The sequence below is a fragment of the Emys orbicularis genome, chromosome 6, assembly GCF_028017835.1.
Source record: "Emys orbicularis isolate rEmyOrb1 chromosome 6, rEmyOrb1.hap1, whole genome shotgun sequence".
Lineage (NCBI taxonomy): Eukaryota > Metazoa > Chordata > Testudines > Emydidae > Emys > Emys orbicularis.
The window spans coordinates 51,665,971-51,681,246 of NC_088688.1; the positions used below are offsets into that span (position 1 = coordinate 51,665,971).

At 40.1% G+C, this 15,276-nt stretch overlaps 1 protein-coding gene across 1 annotated transcript in view; it reads left to right on the forward strand.

The window, feature by feature from the left end:
* ATG10 (autophagy related 10) overlaps window positions 1-15,276 on the forward strand; it is a 118,153-nt gene that overhangs the window by 3,426 nt on the left and 99,451 nt on the right. Inside the window, exons 3-4 of the mRNA XM_065407012.1 lie at window positions 4,621-4,683; window positions 6,658-6,686. Coding sequence (XP_065263084.1) covers window positions 4,621-4,683; window positions 6,658-6,686 — 92 coding nt within the window. The remainder of the gene's footprint in view (window positions 1-4,620; window positions 4,684-6,657; window positions 6,687-15,276) is intronic.

Here is a 15,276-nt window from a genome sequence, read left to right on the forward strand (position 1 = left end):
GCTCAGTGCCCATGGCCTCAGCCCTGTGCTTTGGGGCTTCAGTGAGTTTAATGCCAGCCTTGCTTGAAGGATCCCCTGAAACCTGCTCGCAGCACCCCAGAGGGGCCCGAACTCCTGGTTGAGAACTGTTGCGATAGAACATCTCCCAGGCTGCTCTAGCACACACATCAGAGGGCTTGGCCCTTTACACAGAATTAGAAAATGCAAAGATGGCTGTAGCTGAGAAACTAAACCAGTAATTCTATTTAGTGACTTAGTCCCTCTCCATCCTTTTCTAAAACTTTGGGGAAAACCATGTGCAATGTTTAAAGTCATCTTTATAATATTTTAAAGTATATTGAAGGCTTGTAGATCTGTGACAATACTTTCCCTATACACTAGAATTTGTAAACTAGAATTTAAGACTCTCACTGCAAAAAAGGTAGGACTCTGGTAAAAAGGAAGAACATGGCTTCAGCCACAAATTGCAATTTCTCTTTAAATCACATTTTTTTAAAAGAGTGAAAATATTAGCAAAAGAGTTACAATGCACCCTTTCATATAGGCAGCCATTTGAAACCTTAGATTTCAGTCCAAGGCTATGTGTCTGAGGAGTTTATTCAGAACAGAAAGATGCTCTGAGCCTCTACCAGGAATTCAATACTTGGGTCAAAGTTTGAACTTTCTGTGAAATAGAAGCTTGGCTGAAAATAGTGAAATGAGACAGATTTTTTGTTCTCACATATAAAAAATGGTGAGATTTTTTTTTTAATGGGCCAAGTTGGCGACTCTGTGATTCCAGATTGTGATAAAACTTGGCCATGGAGAACATCCATTTATTCAGTGATAATCAGGGGAGGAAATTTCCCTTGAAAGAGATGAGTGTCTTAAAGCAGAATGGGTAATAGACAGTTTTTTTGTTCCCTTTCCCCTCCCTCCCCCGAATATATATATGTGTCAGGAACAGTTTGGTGTACTCTTAATGTTGCTGATGTCATTTACTTGGAGCCCATTCCTGCATTCCATACTCACATGAATAGTCTCTTTGATGTCAGCGAGACTACTCATGCAAGTCAGGGTTGTAGAACTGTTCATGAATTCAGTAGAAATTAAATTTAAACGATAAAGCATCCAACTTTGTGAATTAGGCTATCATGTCATAAACTCACCTGGTCTAAGCAAAACCCTGTACGTATAGATGTGGAGGGTGAGGTCCATATTATGTTATGACCCTCTCTTGTCAAGGGAGAACTACAACCTGCAGTGTAGGAGTGCATCACCTATAGACCTGATGAAGCTGAATTTGGGTAGTAATACTGAATATTGCACAAATTAGGCAGTTACATCTACTCTGCCAAAGCCATGTATGCATTTGCTTTCATTATAAATTTTATTTAATAGGCAAATAGGTTAATCTCATCCCCATGTAGTCACAAGTAACCATGTCAAAGGCTATTGTGACCCAAATGTATTATGATCTACATTTATTTATAAGCCAATTTAAGTACAGGCGAACTGTCTTCCCTTATTTTAAGGAGAAAAGTCCCTACAGGTGTATTGATTCATTTATACATAAATATACGTTGTACTAGAGAGGCTCTATAACATGGGAGATGCTTATCTTTCTTGGGTCCCCTACGCCTAGTGGTGGCAAGAGGTGCCTTCCCACCACCTTGCTGGTATAAAATATAGAGAATACTAACTCCACAGGTTCCTGGCTTTTACAGGTATAGCTTCCAGGGAAATTACAGGCTGTAGAGTTTGGAAGCATGCAGAGGTTGGGCTCCTTCTTCACCCATCAGGAAAAGCTGGTTCAGGGAAGTATATATTACATGCCCACCCCTGCTCCATCAGAGCTCATTGTACCCCTCTCCCCTGGGCAATTCAACCCTGTGGAGGGCAGGTGGTATTTCTTCCACTTCTCTTCCCCAAAGATTTTCTGCCCATGTAGGCAGGTTTAATTGCCTGGTGCAGCTCTCGAGGAGGTCCACAAATAGAAAATTCTCCAGAAAGCCACTTAAGTGGACTCTCTGGCTATTCAGGTCAGGCCTAGTTTTTCAGTCATTTCTGTCCACCTTTTGGATTGCCCTTATGGCACTTCAAAACTGAGGGTGCAGCTCTTTCTGCCATCAGGAACACCCCATGTATAAGCACACTGTCAGTGAATTTGGCCCACTGAGATTTAGTGGGAAGACAAATATAGCATGGCAGCAAGAGAAGCTAAGAGCAAGGCAATTTTTCAAATATTATCTGTGTTAAAAGTTTACTAACAAAAATATATATAACCAGCATTATCATCTTGTTTCAGGTATGAAACTTGATAAGAACAAAGCACATAAATAGCCCATAACAGATGCTGCAGTTAAATATATTTTGTAATATCGTAGAAAAGACAAGACAGAATGAATGTGTTAGAATGGAACACATGTTGATTTAAAGATCAGAATAAACGAACGAAACTGTGTCAGAAATGGTAGATTAACCAAAGAGTTAAATTATAGTTAAATTTGCAGCCTTGTCAAGCAATTTAATGCTACATTAATGAGTTTTGTTCAGAGACTGTTTTGAATGGAATCCTTTTACATCAGATGTTGCACATATGCTGTCTGTGTTTGTTTGTCTAAAATAAAATGTAATGAAACAGCTAATAAAACCCCAATTTATTTGTTTTCTTTGAGAAATAAGTCCTTAGCTTGCAGATACTATTTATTGTTCTCCATGTATTTTTGCTGCCTTTCAGAGTGTGCATTTTCCAGCAATCCATTATTAACATGTTCTCCCATGTCTTATTTCTAATTGACAAACTCATTTTAAAGGATGTATATCAGGGTGTGGAGAAACCCACCAAAAGTCTTTCTCCACCCTTGTGCAGTTGTTCAAGGACCTATCACAATACCTATGGTAAAAAGGGAATGAAGCCTAGGAAGGGTCATCATGGCCATGTTCATCTTCCCCAAGTCTGAGGCCCAGGCTGTTCTCTCTTAAAGGATGGAGCAGATTGCTGTTCTGCACACCAGAGGTCTGTGCACTTGCAGAAACTGTGCTTGTCTGAGGCAAACTCTCCTCTTGAATGCCCCTTATGGAGAAGTGAAGCTCTGCAATGGTCCCTGTGCAAGGCAGTGGTGTAAATGCCCATATGTTGTAAAGTACTTGTATCATGCTTGTATGTGGTTTAAATGAAAAAAGCTGATCTATAAAAATAGATGAAAATTGTTAATCATCCAAATGATCAAAATGAGAGCATGTTTAGGGTTAATTTGGTCCCCTCACCCCAGTTCTGACCTTCTGTGTGTGAGGTTATGCAACCCAAGAGGGAAAAATCCAAATTAACCCTAGGAGTTTGCTGAAGATTAGGGAAATTTGTTTTCGTGTGACTACATGGTTGTAGGTATGCAGGTACAAATCCTTACTACAGATATACTGCACCAGTGCAAAATAGGGCATGAATTGGTGTCACAACCTGTGAATTTACACAGGTAAGTGTAAATTCAGTGTGAGCCCTCTCTTACACAGGTACACCTTATCTATCCTATGGGTTTGCATTGACTACATCAATGTAGCTGCACTTGGCAGAAACCTCCAGTAGAGAGAGATGCTAAGTGTCTTGTTTAATTTAACCATCAACCCCTGTTCTGCTTTCACTGTTTTTATAGATGTTATCTTAATATTATGAAACTGTCCTTTTTCTAACTGTCTTTTTATATGCAAAAGGTTTTAGATCAGATCTAGATTTTAATGAGCATTCAAGGGCTTTACTGGTAGTGGGCTTCAGGCATTCCTCTCTGTTGCAGTTTTAAGAACATTAATAGTTAGTTTTTTTTAATGTCATCAGCACTCTAATTCTTAGAAGAGTCTATTTTCATCCAATACACGTTAGGCCCACTTGGTGCAAATGGGACAATTTCCCCACCTGGGGTTGAATTGTACATAGTTCATGCCATTTTGTTCGAATAGTCTTCTTATGATTCTGTTCCTGGGGAAAATTTTTTTTGGTGTCAGATACACCTCTACCCCGATATAACGCAACCCGATATAACACGAATTTGGATATAACGCGGTAAAGCAGTGCTCCGGGGGGGTGGGGCTGCGCACTCCGGCAGATCAAAGCAAGTTCAATATAACGTGGTTTCACCTATAACACAGTAAGATTTTTTGGCTCCCGAGGACAGCATTATATCGGGGTAGAGGTGTACTAAAAATGACTTTGACTATGTTGCTCTTTCTGTCTGTCTCCTACACTATTTCCTGTCTCCTGAGACCTTCCACCTATGCCCTCAGCTGCTCAACTCTCTTCCAGACCTCAATACAATGTTTTCCAATAGCTTCCTTGTGCCACCCCTTCGGGTACACAGATATCTAGCACTGATGCATTATTTTAGCAGCTGTATCACATTTTATTTTAATTAGTGGGGCAGTTGGCCTCCTCTAAAGCTGTTAGAATTGCTCTGAACTGGCCATCAGGGGATACTGCAGATTATGCAGTTAGGACCCCTCTACCAGCAGGTTCAGAACTTCAATGCTTGGCATAATGGTGCCAGAATTCTGTGTTTTATTTATTCTGTAGAATGGTGGTAGCAGTTAGAACTTTGCATATTTAAATGATTACTGAAAATGTTTTTGGTTTGTATTTTCTGAACACAGGACTTTCCTGATGGCTATATGAGTAAAACACACTTCCAAATGAAAAATGGAAATGCCCCATCAATTTTCAAGGACAGCACTAAGGAAAGTGATGAGCAAACATTGACACATGTTGAGGTAAATACAGCTTTCTGTATTGATTTGCCTTTAAAACTTGTGTATATAAAATAAATTATGAGCAAAACGTTTTTTCTATTGTTGTTTAGAAAACAAAACAACAAAACCCACGTTGGTACCTGGTATACTAGCATGTTGTCAGAATATTCAGGTCTTGAATGATCAGTGGGTTTGAACAATCTTCATGTAAAATCTTATCCTCTTCCTTCCAGTTTATACATGAATTGGGGAGGAAACAGAGAGGCAATAATGTAATTCACTAAAATCTGTAATACACATATACAGCCTCATCATGGAAGGATGGTACTTATTTGTACCATGATCTACCAATATTAAGGAAATATTCACTTTTTAAAAAAACTGAACATCAAGGTTTACTTACCTAAGAGATAAATATTAATCAAGGCAAAATATGAGGTCAATTACCTTGAGGGACAGTAAATATTGATATTTACTGAAGTAAGTCAGTATATGAATTGTGAATATTTTTGAATATCTTAGAGAGGGAGAGAGAAATGGAAATCACTTCCATTGTGGTATCAATTTCTTATACAGTAAAATCTGTGTTATCTGGCACTTTACCAACCACACCCAAACTCCCTCCCTCCATATAACTCTTAGTTAACTGGAATTTTTGACTAACCAGCATGCTCTATTCCCCCAACATGCCAGATAACAAAGCTTTTACTATATATAGTGCTTTTTTTTAAAAAAAAAAACTTTTAAAAAGGTAAAGTAAAGTTGGAGGTCCTCATTTTTCACTGAGCTCAGAATGAATTTTTTTAAATATGTGATCTGATTTTTGATACTGATTTATACCTGCCTCTGGAAATTTCCATTACTTGCGTCTGATGAAGTGGGCATTCACCCACGAAAGCTTATGCTCCAATACTTCTGTTAGTCTTAAAGGTGCCACAGGACCCTCTGTCAGATTTTAAATGTTACCTCACTTGCCGGTTGTCAATCCCAGTTTCTGATGGGCATTCAGAGTGTGTCTGCTGCCTTGGTGAGACACACGTTCCACATAAATGCTCCCACTGCCTCAATCTGAAGGCCTGTGCCAGGAAAGCAAGGGACCTACAGCTAAAATTCCTCATGACGGAGAAGTCTCTGTGTCCAGCGTCCGATCTGGGATCACGGACCCCTCCTGGGCACTGGTCTCCAACAGTGGCATCTGACAGAGGTTCCCCACCATTCTCTCAGAGGAAGGAGCACTCCAACAAAGAAACTGGTTCTGACCTCCCCTTCTTGGGAACCCTTCAAAAAGAGACAATCCCTGACCCATCAGCCCCCATTGGTACCAACTGCACCGAGACCATCCACTTCTGAGGTAGCGGGACCGTCCAGTATCCTGGTTACCATGTGAGCCAAAGACCCTAAGTGAGCTGGCTCAGAAAAAGGCACAAAAGGGAAACCTACCATCCTTGCCTCCGTACCGCTCGAGCTGCTCACACATGCCGCACTGAGCAGTGCAGCAGCGCTAAAGTCTGTGGCGCCACCTTCTGCCTCCACAGCGTATAGCGCACGATCCTCAGCACCAGCAACCATGGTAAAGGCACTGGTACTACCAGCAACACCCTCCTCAGTACCGATGCTCTCGGTACCACAGCAATTTGTCTGAAATAAAGACCTTTTAGTCTTCTCAGCACCGGAATCTCCACTCATCGGTATTGACCTTACTCCAGCATGCTCGATACCGTGCCAACTTACCACACTACCCAGATCAGCTCCTCCTTTATCCAGCGACAAGGATGATGATGATGATGATGATGGAAGAGGAAATCTACTCCTCCCATCACTCCTTGCCTACCCACACAGCTACCAGACCAGGTCCACTAGAGAAACATGAATACCACCCCAGACCTGAAACCCAAGGATGGTATATACACCTATGGATGCTGCCACTAATGCCATTCCCACCACAATGGCCTTACTGAGACCCATGGGCAGTGTACCGCCAACACTATCTTAAGCCTCCCAGTCCACACAAGGAGAGGTCAAGGCATTCTCCATCACCCTCCGAACCTCCGGAAGAGGCAGTCAAGGAACTGGAGGAGACTTCAACTCAGGAAGTCACCCCAGCTGCCACTTTTTCATTCTCCTGTCCGGATGAAGCTATTATTCCCCCTTCTCCACAATGGGGGATGACTTTAAACAGTTCCAAGAACTATTTAAAAGGATCGCAGAGTCACTGAAGATATCGCTGGAAAAAGCTGCGGAGTCACAACATAAGTTGTTGGACATCCTCCAGACTTCAGTCTCTTCCAAGATTGCCCTCCCAATAAACAAGGTGCTCATGGACTCAGCCAAGACCATCTGGCAGACTCCAGTAACAATTCCACCCACCTCTAAAAGAGCGAATAAAAAAAATATTATGTCCCTTCCAAGGAGATGGAATTTCTATTTTTACATCCTACGCCAAACTCTCTGGTGGTAGAGACCGTGAATGAGCAGAGCAAACAACACCATTCCAGATCCACCCAATATGACAGGGACTTGAAGAGATTGGATCTTTTTGGTTGTAAAGTTTACTCTTCAGCAACCCTATAGTTCAGGATTGCAAACTATAAGCATTAATGGCCAAATACAATCACTCCAGTTACTCAAAAATGTCTGACTTTATTGAGCACATACCTGAGGACAAAAAGGAACAATTTAAAGCTTTCATATACAACTCCTAGCTTGCACAGATTTACAAACTTCACTGGACTCCACAAACACGGTGGCACACTCCATCGTCATGGCCTTAGTAATGCAACAAGCTTCCTAGCTCCACCTCTCAGGTTTTCCCAAAGAGGTACAATTAACTGTTGATGATCTCCTGTTCGAAGGCCCCAAGCTGTTTGCAGCCAAAACAGATGAGTTCCTTCACACGTTGAAGGACTCCAGAGTGACTCTGAGATCCTTGGGCATATACACACCTACACAAAAGAAAGAACAGAGGAAGTATTACTTGACACAAAGATCTAGATCCGTGCCCTACACCCAGCCTCAGAGGTAGAGGCAGAGACCTGCAAGGCGGAGACCAATCCCTTCTCAGCCCTCAACGTCTCAGCAGCCTCCCTCTAAACAACAGTTTTGAGGGTTTGGTCGAGGACCAGAGACACCTTCCACTTTCTCTATTGCTGGACACCATCCATCCATTCGGAGACCATCTAATTCCTTTCCATCCAGCATGGCAAAACATCACATCAGACAATGGGTATTAGAAATCGAGACTGGCTATTCCATCCAATTTACCTTCATCCCCCCCTCCCCACCCTCCCTTCCCATTCGTCTTCAGGGACCCTTTCTTACGAACACCTACTGTGACAGGAGGTAAACCCGTCTTGTATGCCTAGGCGCAGTAGAACCAGTACGAACACAACACAGAGGGAAGGATTTCTACTGCCATTATTTTCTAACCCAGAAAAAAAACTGGAGGATGGAATCCCATTCTCGACTTAAGAAGACTCAACAAATTCAGGAAGACCCAGCGAATCAGGTTGGTCATGCTAGCAACAATAATTCCAGCACTAGGCCCTCGACCTCCAGGATGCATATTTCCACATAACGATACATCCCTCACATAGGTGGTTTCTCAGATTTGCTCTGGGAACAGATTGTTTCCACTCCAAAGTACTCTCTTTCAACTTATCTATGGCTCCAAGGGGATTTTCAAAAGTTCTTGCGGTGGTGGCAGCTCACCTCTGCAGATGAGGGGTCATAATATTCCCCTATCTGGATGATAAGTGCTTACTCAAAGCCTCAATTCAAGAAGGGGCCCTAGCAGCTACCGAAAAGACACAGCTACGCCTAAAATGAACAAACAAACAAACAAATCAACATTCACACCTGTGCAGAGACTGGAGTTCATTGGGGGCCTACCCGACCCTCTGGTAAATCTGGGCAGAGAGGCTGTAGCTTCCACTCTAGTCCACCTAATTGCTATAACGCAAGCCAGCCCACAGACATCGGCCAGGACCTACCTCCAACTGTTAGGCCATATGTCAGAAATGACATTTGTCATCAAACACCTGAAGGCATGGCAACTCCATGGTTCCGAGACAATGAAATGATCTGTTCAGAGGAGGTAAACAGCAGAAGGTCTACTACATGATATATCAACCTGCGCAAATGGAAGAGATTCCATACATGGTGCCAGAATAGGCAAATAATAGCAACTACCTCTCCTTTATTGGATTACATGTTGGAACTCAAGAAATCTGGTCTCTCAGTGAGCTCTAACAGGGCACACCTCACAGCAATCACGGCGTTCCACCACGAAGTGGATGACTTTTTGATCTTTGCACACCCTACCACTAAACGCTACCAATAAAAGGGTCTTTGTAACCTTTATCCTGCAATACGAGCCCCTACTCTATCATAGGATCTGGTGCTGCAATGCCTGGGGGAGGGGGGACTTTTGAGCCACAAACGACATGTTCACTTCTCCATCTTTCAATGAAGGTGGCCTTTCTAGTCGCTATCACATCTACCCGATGAGTAGGAGAACTGGAGGCCCTCATGGCACATGCCTCATACACAATATTTTTCAAAAGCAAAGTTACCCTACAACCACATCCCAAATTTCTGCCTAAAATAGTTTCATCGTTCCATTTGAATCAACCAATCCATCTCCCATCATTCTTCCCAAAACCTAGTGGGAACAAATGAGAAGCAATGCTTCATACCCTGGATCTCCAAAGGGCGCTCGTTTTTTACGTTGAAAGGACAAAGTCTTTCAGAAAGCTACCAACGTTATTTCTGTCCATCACGGAAAGATCTAAGGAAGACGCCATATCCAAACAAAGGACAAGAAGGTGTGTCAACTGTCTGTAATGGGCCACTCTCCTACCTCTTCAAAAGTTATTTTTCCTCCCTTGGTGTCCTGCTGTTAAGTGATTTATCTCGTTAGACTGACCTCAGACTTGGTAAAGCAACCCCCATCCTTTCATGTATTTATACCTGTTCCTGTATTTTTCACTTCATGCATCCGATGAAGTGGGTTCTAGCCCACGAAAGCTTATGCCCAAATAAATTTGTTAGACTCTCAGGTGCCACAAGGACTCCTCGTTGTTTTTGCTGATACAGACTAACATGGGTACCACTCTGATGTTATTTAGTTATCTCTCACAATTCTGACAATATTCTTCAATTCTGACCTACATGAACCCATCACTGTTTATGTACTGAATTACTTTTGAACAGAAACTGACTATTGTGCCAAATTCTTGGTACTTTTTTATTGTAATGAATTAACTCCCTTTGAGTGATTGTTTTGAATCAGCACCACTTAAAGCTATTGAGTCTAACTCTCAAGAGAAACACCAGTTCTAGAGGGATTGACAAGTCAAAAACAAAAATGGTTTATAGAGCTAAATTTTTAATGTCCTAAAACATGGACCCAGATATCAAGCAACATAATATTTCAGGATCTTAATATGTAATATTTAAAATGCCTTAAAAGATTCTGTACGTCTTATTACCTGTGCTCAAAAACACCTAATTTGTAACAGCACTTCTTATATTTAAAAAAATAGTAAACTGAAAACATTCCTCAAAATATACCTCATTTACTTTGATTGAGGGTGAAGTGCCTAAGATCTGTGAAGTGAGGTGATTGCTGACTTGGGATCTAGTAAACAGGCTGGGGTGGGATGCTAACATCAGGAATATAAATATCTGGGCTGATTACTATGAGAGCATTCAGATCATTTGCTGAAATGCATGTAGATAATACTTTAATAAGTGTTGGGGTGGAGTCTTTGATCATGGTTCATGTTAGTAGCAGTGATGTAGAGAAATTCAGAAAAGAGGTTCTCAAAGATGAAATTAAGATTATCAGCAAGAAAGCGTAAATTTAGAACCTCTGTAATTCCAGAGGTCTGTACAGGGGAATAGATATTCCCAATACATGGAAGAGAAGAGGGTGCAGAGAAGAAGGATTCTAGCCCACAAAAGCTTATGCCCAAATAAATGTGTTTGTCTATTATTACAGAAAATACCCACTTCATCACACCCTGCCCCAAAGAGAATGCCACAAAATCATATTTCACTTATTTTGTTGTGAGCCTGGGTAGACCAATGAACTTAAATAGTGCCCCTCATTCTAGGCTTCAGTATTTACCATCAACTTAATCCATCCCTAGCTTTTATTAAATGCTATGTTAACAGCTTTACTTTAGGTGTGAGGGCAGAACTATTATGATTATGTCTTATTAAGTACTGACAGTGTGATAAGCACTGTACAGGACTCAAAATAAAGACAGTCCTGTCCTGAGGAGCTTACATTCAAAAGGGCAAAAATAGGGAAACCTGGATTCATTTTATAAATTCTTTTTCCTTATTAGTCAAATGGCCCAGCGGAAGCAGTTACTTGGAGTAATAATTCTGTGTGTGTGGTTTGCCTCAATTCTTTCAGAAGAAGGGAGTCATTGTGAAACCATTTCTGAAGCTACCGTCATTGCTACTTTATAAATCAGCAGGCAGGTTGAGAATGCTCAAGAACAGTCCTCTCCTTTAGAAAATGGAGCATTCACTTTACAGTTGGTCTAGTTAAAGTTATATACTTATTCTAACATGGGGCCCATCCCATACGCCTGTATAAGAAAATGTGGGACTGCCTCAGACATCTCTCTTGTATTCCAGAATATGAGTTAATCTAACTGTTCAGCTATGCTGTTTTGTATATAACAACATAAATGTGAAAATCCCAATTCTCTGTAATTATTAATCCTTTTTCTCCAAACAAAACCAGTATTTTTAGAATAAAAACAACTCTCTTTTTTGTGCAAAAGTAAATAAGATGAACAAAAATGTAAACATTTGCACAACCACAGTATTTGTTAGATGGTAAAAAATGTGAAGTAAAAGCCTAACAAACAGTACTTAAGAAAAAAATGTAAATACATGTAATGGAACCCAGCATTGCGTAGGAATAGAAAAAGGGATCTTTATAAAAGGAAAAAAAATTCAAGTATTCTATACCGATTAAGGGCATAATGGAGGTTTTGTCAGGACCCCAGAGTAAGGGGCAACCCGACTTCCCCGGAAGCTGCTCAGAGACTCACAAATTCCCACCCTGTTTCCCTGATGATCTGGGGAGGCAGTAAACTGTGATGCATCTATTATTGGCACAGCATATGTTCCCCAGAACAGCTATGCTAGCTGCCATGTCATGGGATGGGGAAGGAGAGCCAAGACTCTGTTCAGTCTCCTCCTGCCCATCCGTGTGAGGAATCTAGAATTTGTAGAGCCTGCTTCTCCTTCTGCATTGATACCTGTGATAAAGTTAGCCAGCATTAGGGGGTAAATTGCCTTGCGTCCCCTGATGCCCCTGCACTGCCACACCAGCTGGGCCACTATTTGCCTCCAAATTAGAGTTCATTCCTCATTTTCTTTTCTAGCACGTTCCAGGAGTGTCCATTTTCCTGTCTGTATGACTGTTTGGAAATGAACATCAAATTGGGGCAGGGAGATGGAACCCCACACAGAAATTATATTTGATTTTGTTTTGTTTTGTTTCCTGAGAAGATCCATATACTGAGATCTTCTCTGTTATCTCATGCCCTGCTTAGAACACTCAGATACTTGTGATTTTGTTAATGCATTAATCTGAGAATTGATTTAGTCCTTAGCAGTCCACAGAAAAATACATCCTGTGTGAATTTAATTAACTGGTGTATGACCGTGAAAAATGACAAAAGAATAATATTGTTTAAGAAACATCAAAACTGTAAGAAACTTTAGTATACTCATTACACCCTTCCCTTGACCTGGAAAAAAAATCTCAAGAAAGGAAAAACTTTGTGTTGACAGAGGAGAGAGGGAGGTGGCAATTCATGTACCACATATTCCCAGCCTCTGGGGTGTCCTAAGTGTGTCATTCTTGATGAAATGTCTATATTCTAATGGAATGGCCTAAATGTTTCTGCTCTTCTGAAGAGCTGTAAGCATGGTCAGCTCTCTCCCCCTCCCAAACTTCGCTATACCAGGACACAGTCACTTTGTTATCTCTGGCAAGTCTGAGCAACAGCACTCACATGTAGCCCTTGACAGGTAGACGACATGCTCCTGGCTTGATTATCGTTGTGGGTGGTAGGGCTCTGATCTTGTTTCTCCTCTATCTTTAAGTATTCTTTGATTTTTGTTCTGTTTTACCCAGTAGAATATGCTTAATAAGTTTCCACAAACCTTAGAAAGAATATCAAAGAAAATATATAAATTAATTATGAAGCTTTTGAGAGAACTGAAGCACGTTGTATGACCTCCAAAAATGATCTCCCTCTAGTTAGCATGTTAGCGTAGAGTGACTTCAACTTTTTATCTGCTATCATAACATTCAAAGCTGTCACTTAATATTAACAAATAAACTCCACATCAAACGAATTTTTAAAAAGTTCTAATTCAAATTTTGTAACTGAATGTGACAGTTCCGTTACAGTAGTAGAGGTTTGAAGACAGGCATAATCTCAACAGGATACCTTCCTCAACTCCCTTGGTAAATAAACCTCATCCTGTTTATGAAGCAAGCATCATTCAGATTATGTTAAGTGAAGGTAGTTTTCCTAATACTTGAATTTTGAAAGCCCAATACAGTAATGATATAACAAAGGTATTTATAATCCCCCTAATTTGGCTTCGTGATCAAGACATTAAAAAAGAAATACAGAGGGTGTAATTTAGTGTCTGTTTAATGTAGATTCTTGTGCTTTTTAGAATGTTTACTATATAAAATTAATACTCTAAGATTTTCAAAAATGGGTGCCTAAGGTTAAATATGAACTATTTAGGGGGACAAATACCATTGTGATGAGTAACCATATCAAACCTAGAGAGACAAACATTTTTGAAAGTCTGGACTGAGATTTTTAAATTGTTGTCTATGTTTAATTCTGCAAGCCATTTAATCTAAGGATTTATCTTTCAAAAAAAACCCCCACCCTATGGTTTGCTTATATCAATGTATGAAAAACTGTCTTTTTAAATGAATTATGTCATTATTCTGAAGTGGTAATTTTTTTTTTAAATCTCGGCTAGACTCCATTGACGGTCTGGTATTCAGCCTATGAAATATTCAGGCTGATTTGCCCTAAAATTGCATATAATGCCATACAAAAGTTGCAGGGGTATGTAGGTCACATCTTAGATCTGACACCTAAATGATCCGTTCTTCTTTTCCCCTCAGTTTTTTGGGGGAAGTGTCCTTTTATGCAAGACTAGAATATACTCAGATTCAGATTTTAAGTGGGCACATGCATGACTTAAGCACATGCAACCTCAGATGTGTGAGCAAAAATTGGAGAGTCCAATCCAGGCAGTTATGCCAGTGGAAGAACTTGTGAAAGATCAGAAACTGTCCTTAAATTTCAATTTAAAAATATATACTTGTGTAGTGATTTCTTTTTTTAAGTCTGGTCTAAAACCAGATATTTCTTGTCTTCAGCTTTTGATACTCCTCTGTCCGTTGTCAACCTTCACCATTAATTAAAAAACAACAACACACATACCCCCCACAACTCGCTGATTAGTGGCTCCAGAATAGTTTAACCTTTTTAATGAAAAGAAAAAGTAAATCTGAGATGCTGCATCTGGGAAAGGTACTGAAGGTGACAGTCATGTTGACACTTCTTTATTTTAAGTCCTGTGGCATCAGAGACCTATTGTGTATTATTTAAAATGTTACAACTATAATGCATTTTTAACAAATTACCTGTATGCTGTTTCATGTGCACGGATATACTGTGGAAAAATATGGAGCCATTCAATAGATTCATTGCAATTGGAGCTTTGGAATTTACACTATGATCTTTGTATTTTGGTAAAACTATAAAATATACACTATAATAAAATGATTTTTCATCTGGTGTTGGGAAGGTAACTGTCGCTACATAGCTTGAAAGATCTGTGTTTAATAGAAACACTGACTAGCCACTGCACCACACAGTTACCCAGTGAAGCCTCCAGAACTGGATTGTTCAGGATTTGAAAGAGGCTTCAGACTGTGGAAGCCTAGCAGTGTTTTTATTGAATACAACTCTTAAATGGGCTAGGCACATGGCTAAAAGCTCAATAAAATACATAAAAGAGCAATGTTACTCTGAATTTTACTCTGACAGTTTGCTTTATCTCGCAATTGTACAGGCTTGCATAATAAGCCTGAAATGTCTGTTTCTTTTGAATCTAATCGCTGTGTGCTCTCTTTACTCTCCATACTTGCATCATTGCTTTAGGTTATTATTAATAGCTTTGGTTTTAGTAGCATACTTTACTTTAGAATTCAGCAGTACATGTGAAAATTACCTTGGTGACAATCTCTCAGAATTGATTAATGTTAATTTCATTGAGATTTACAAAATACAAAGGGAGAGCCCTATAAATACATAAATTAAAACTGACAGAGTGATGTCAAATATGATAAGAATGGGATTAATGTTAAAATATCATCAGCATTCCTAAAAACAATTAGATGTGCTTAGAATTATCTACCCTTGTAAAGTAGTGGGTTGTAAAGATCAGGGATTTTCTACATTTAATTGAGCAATAAAATATTTGGGA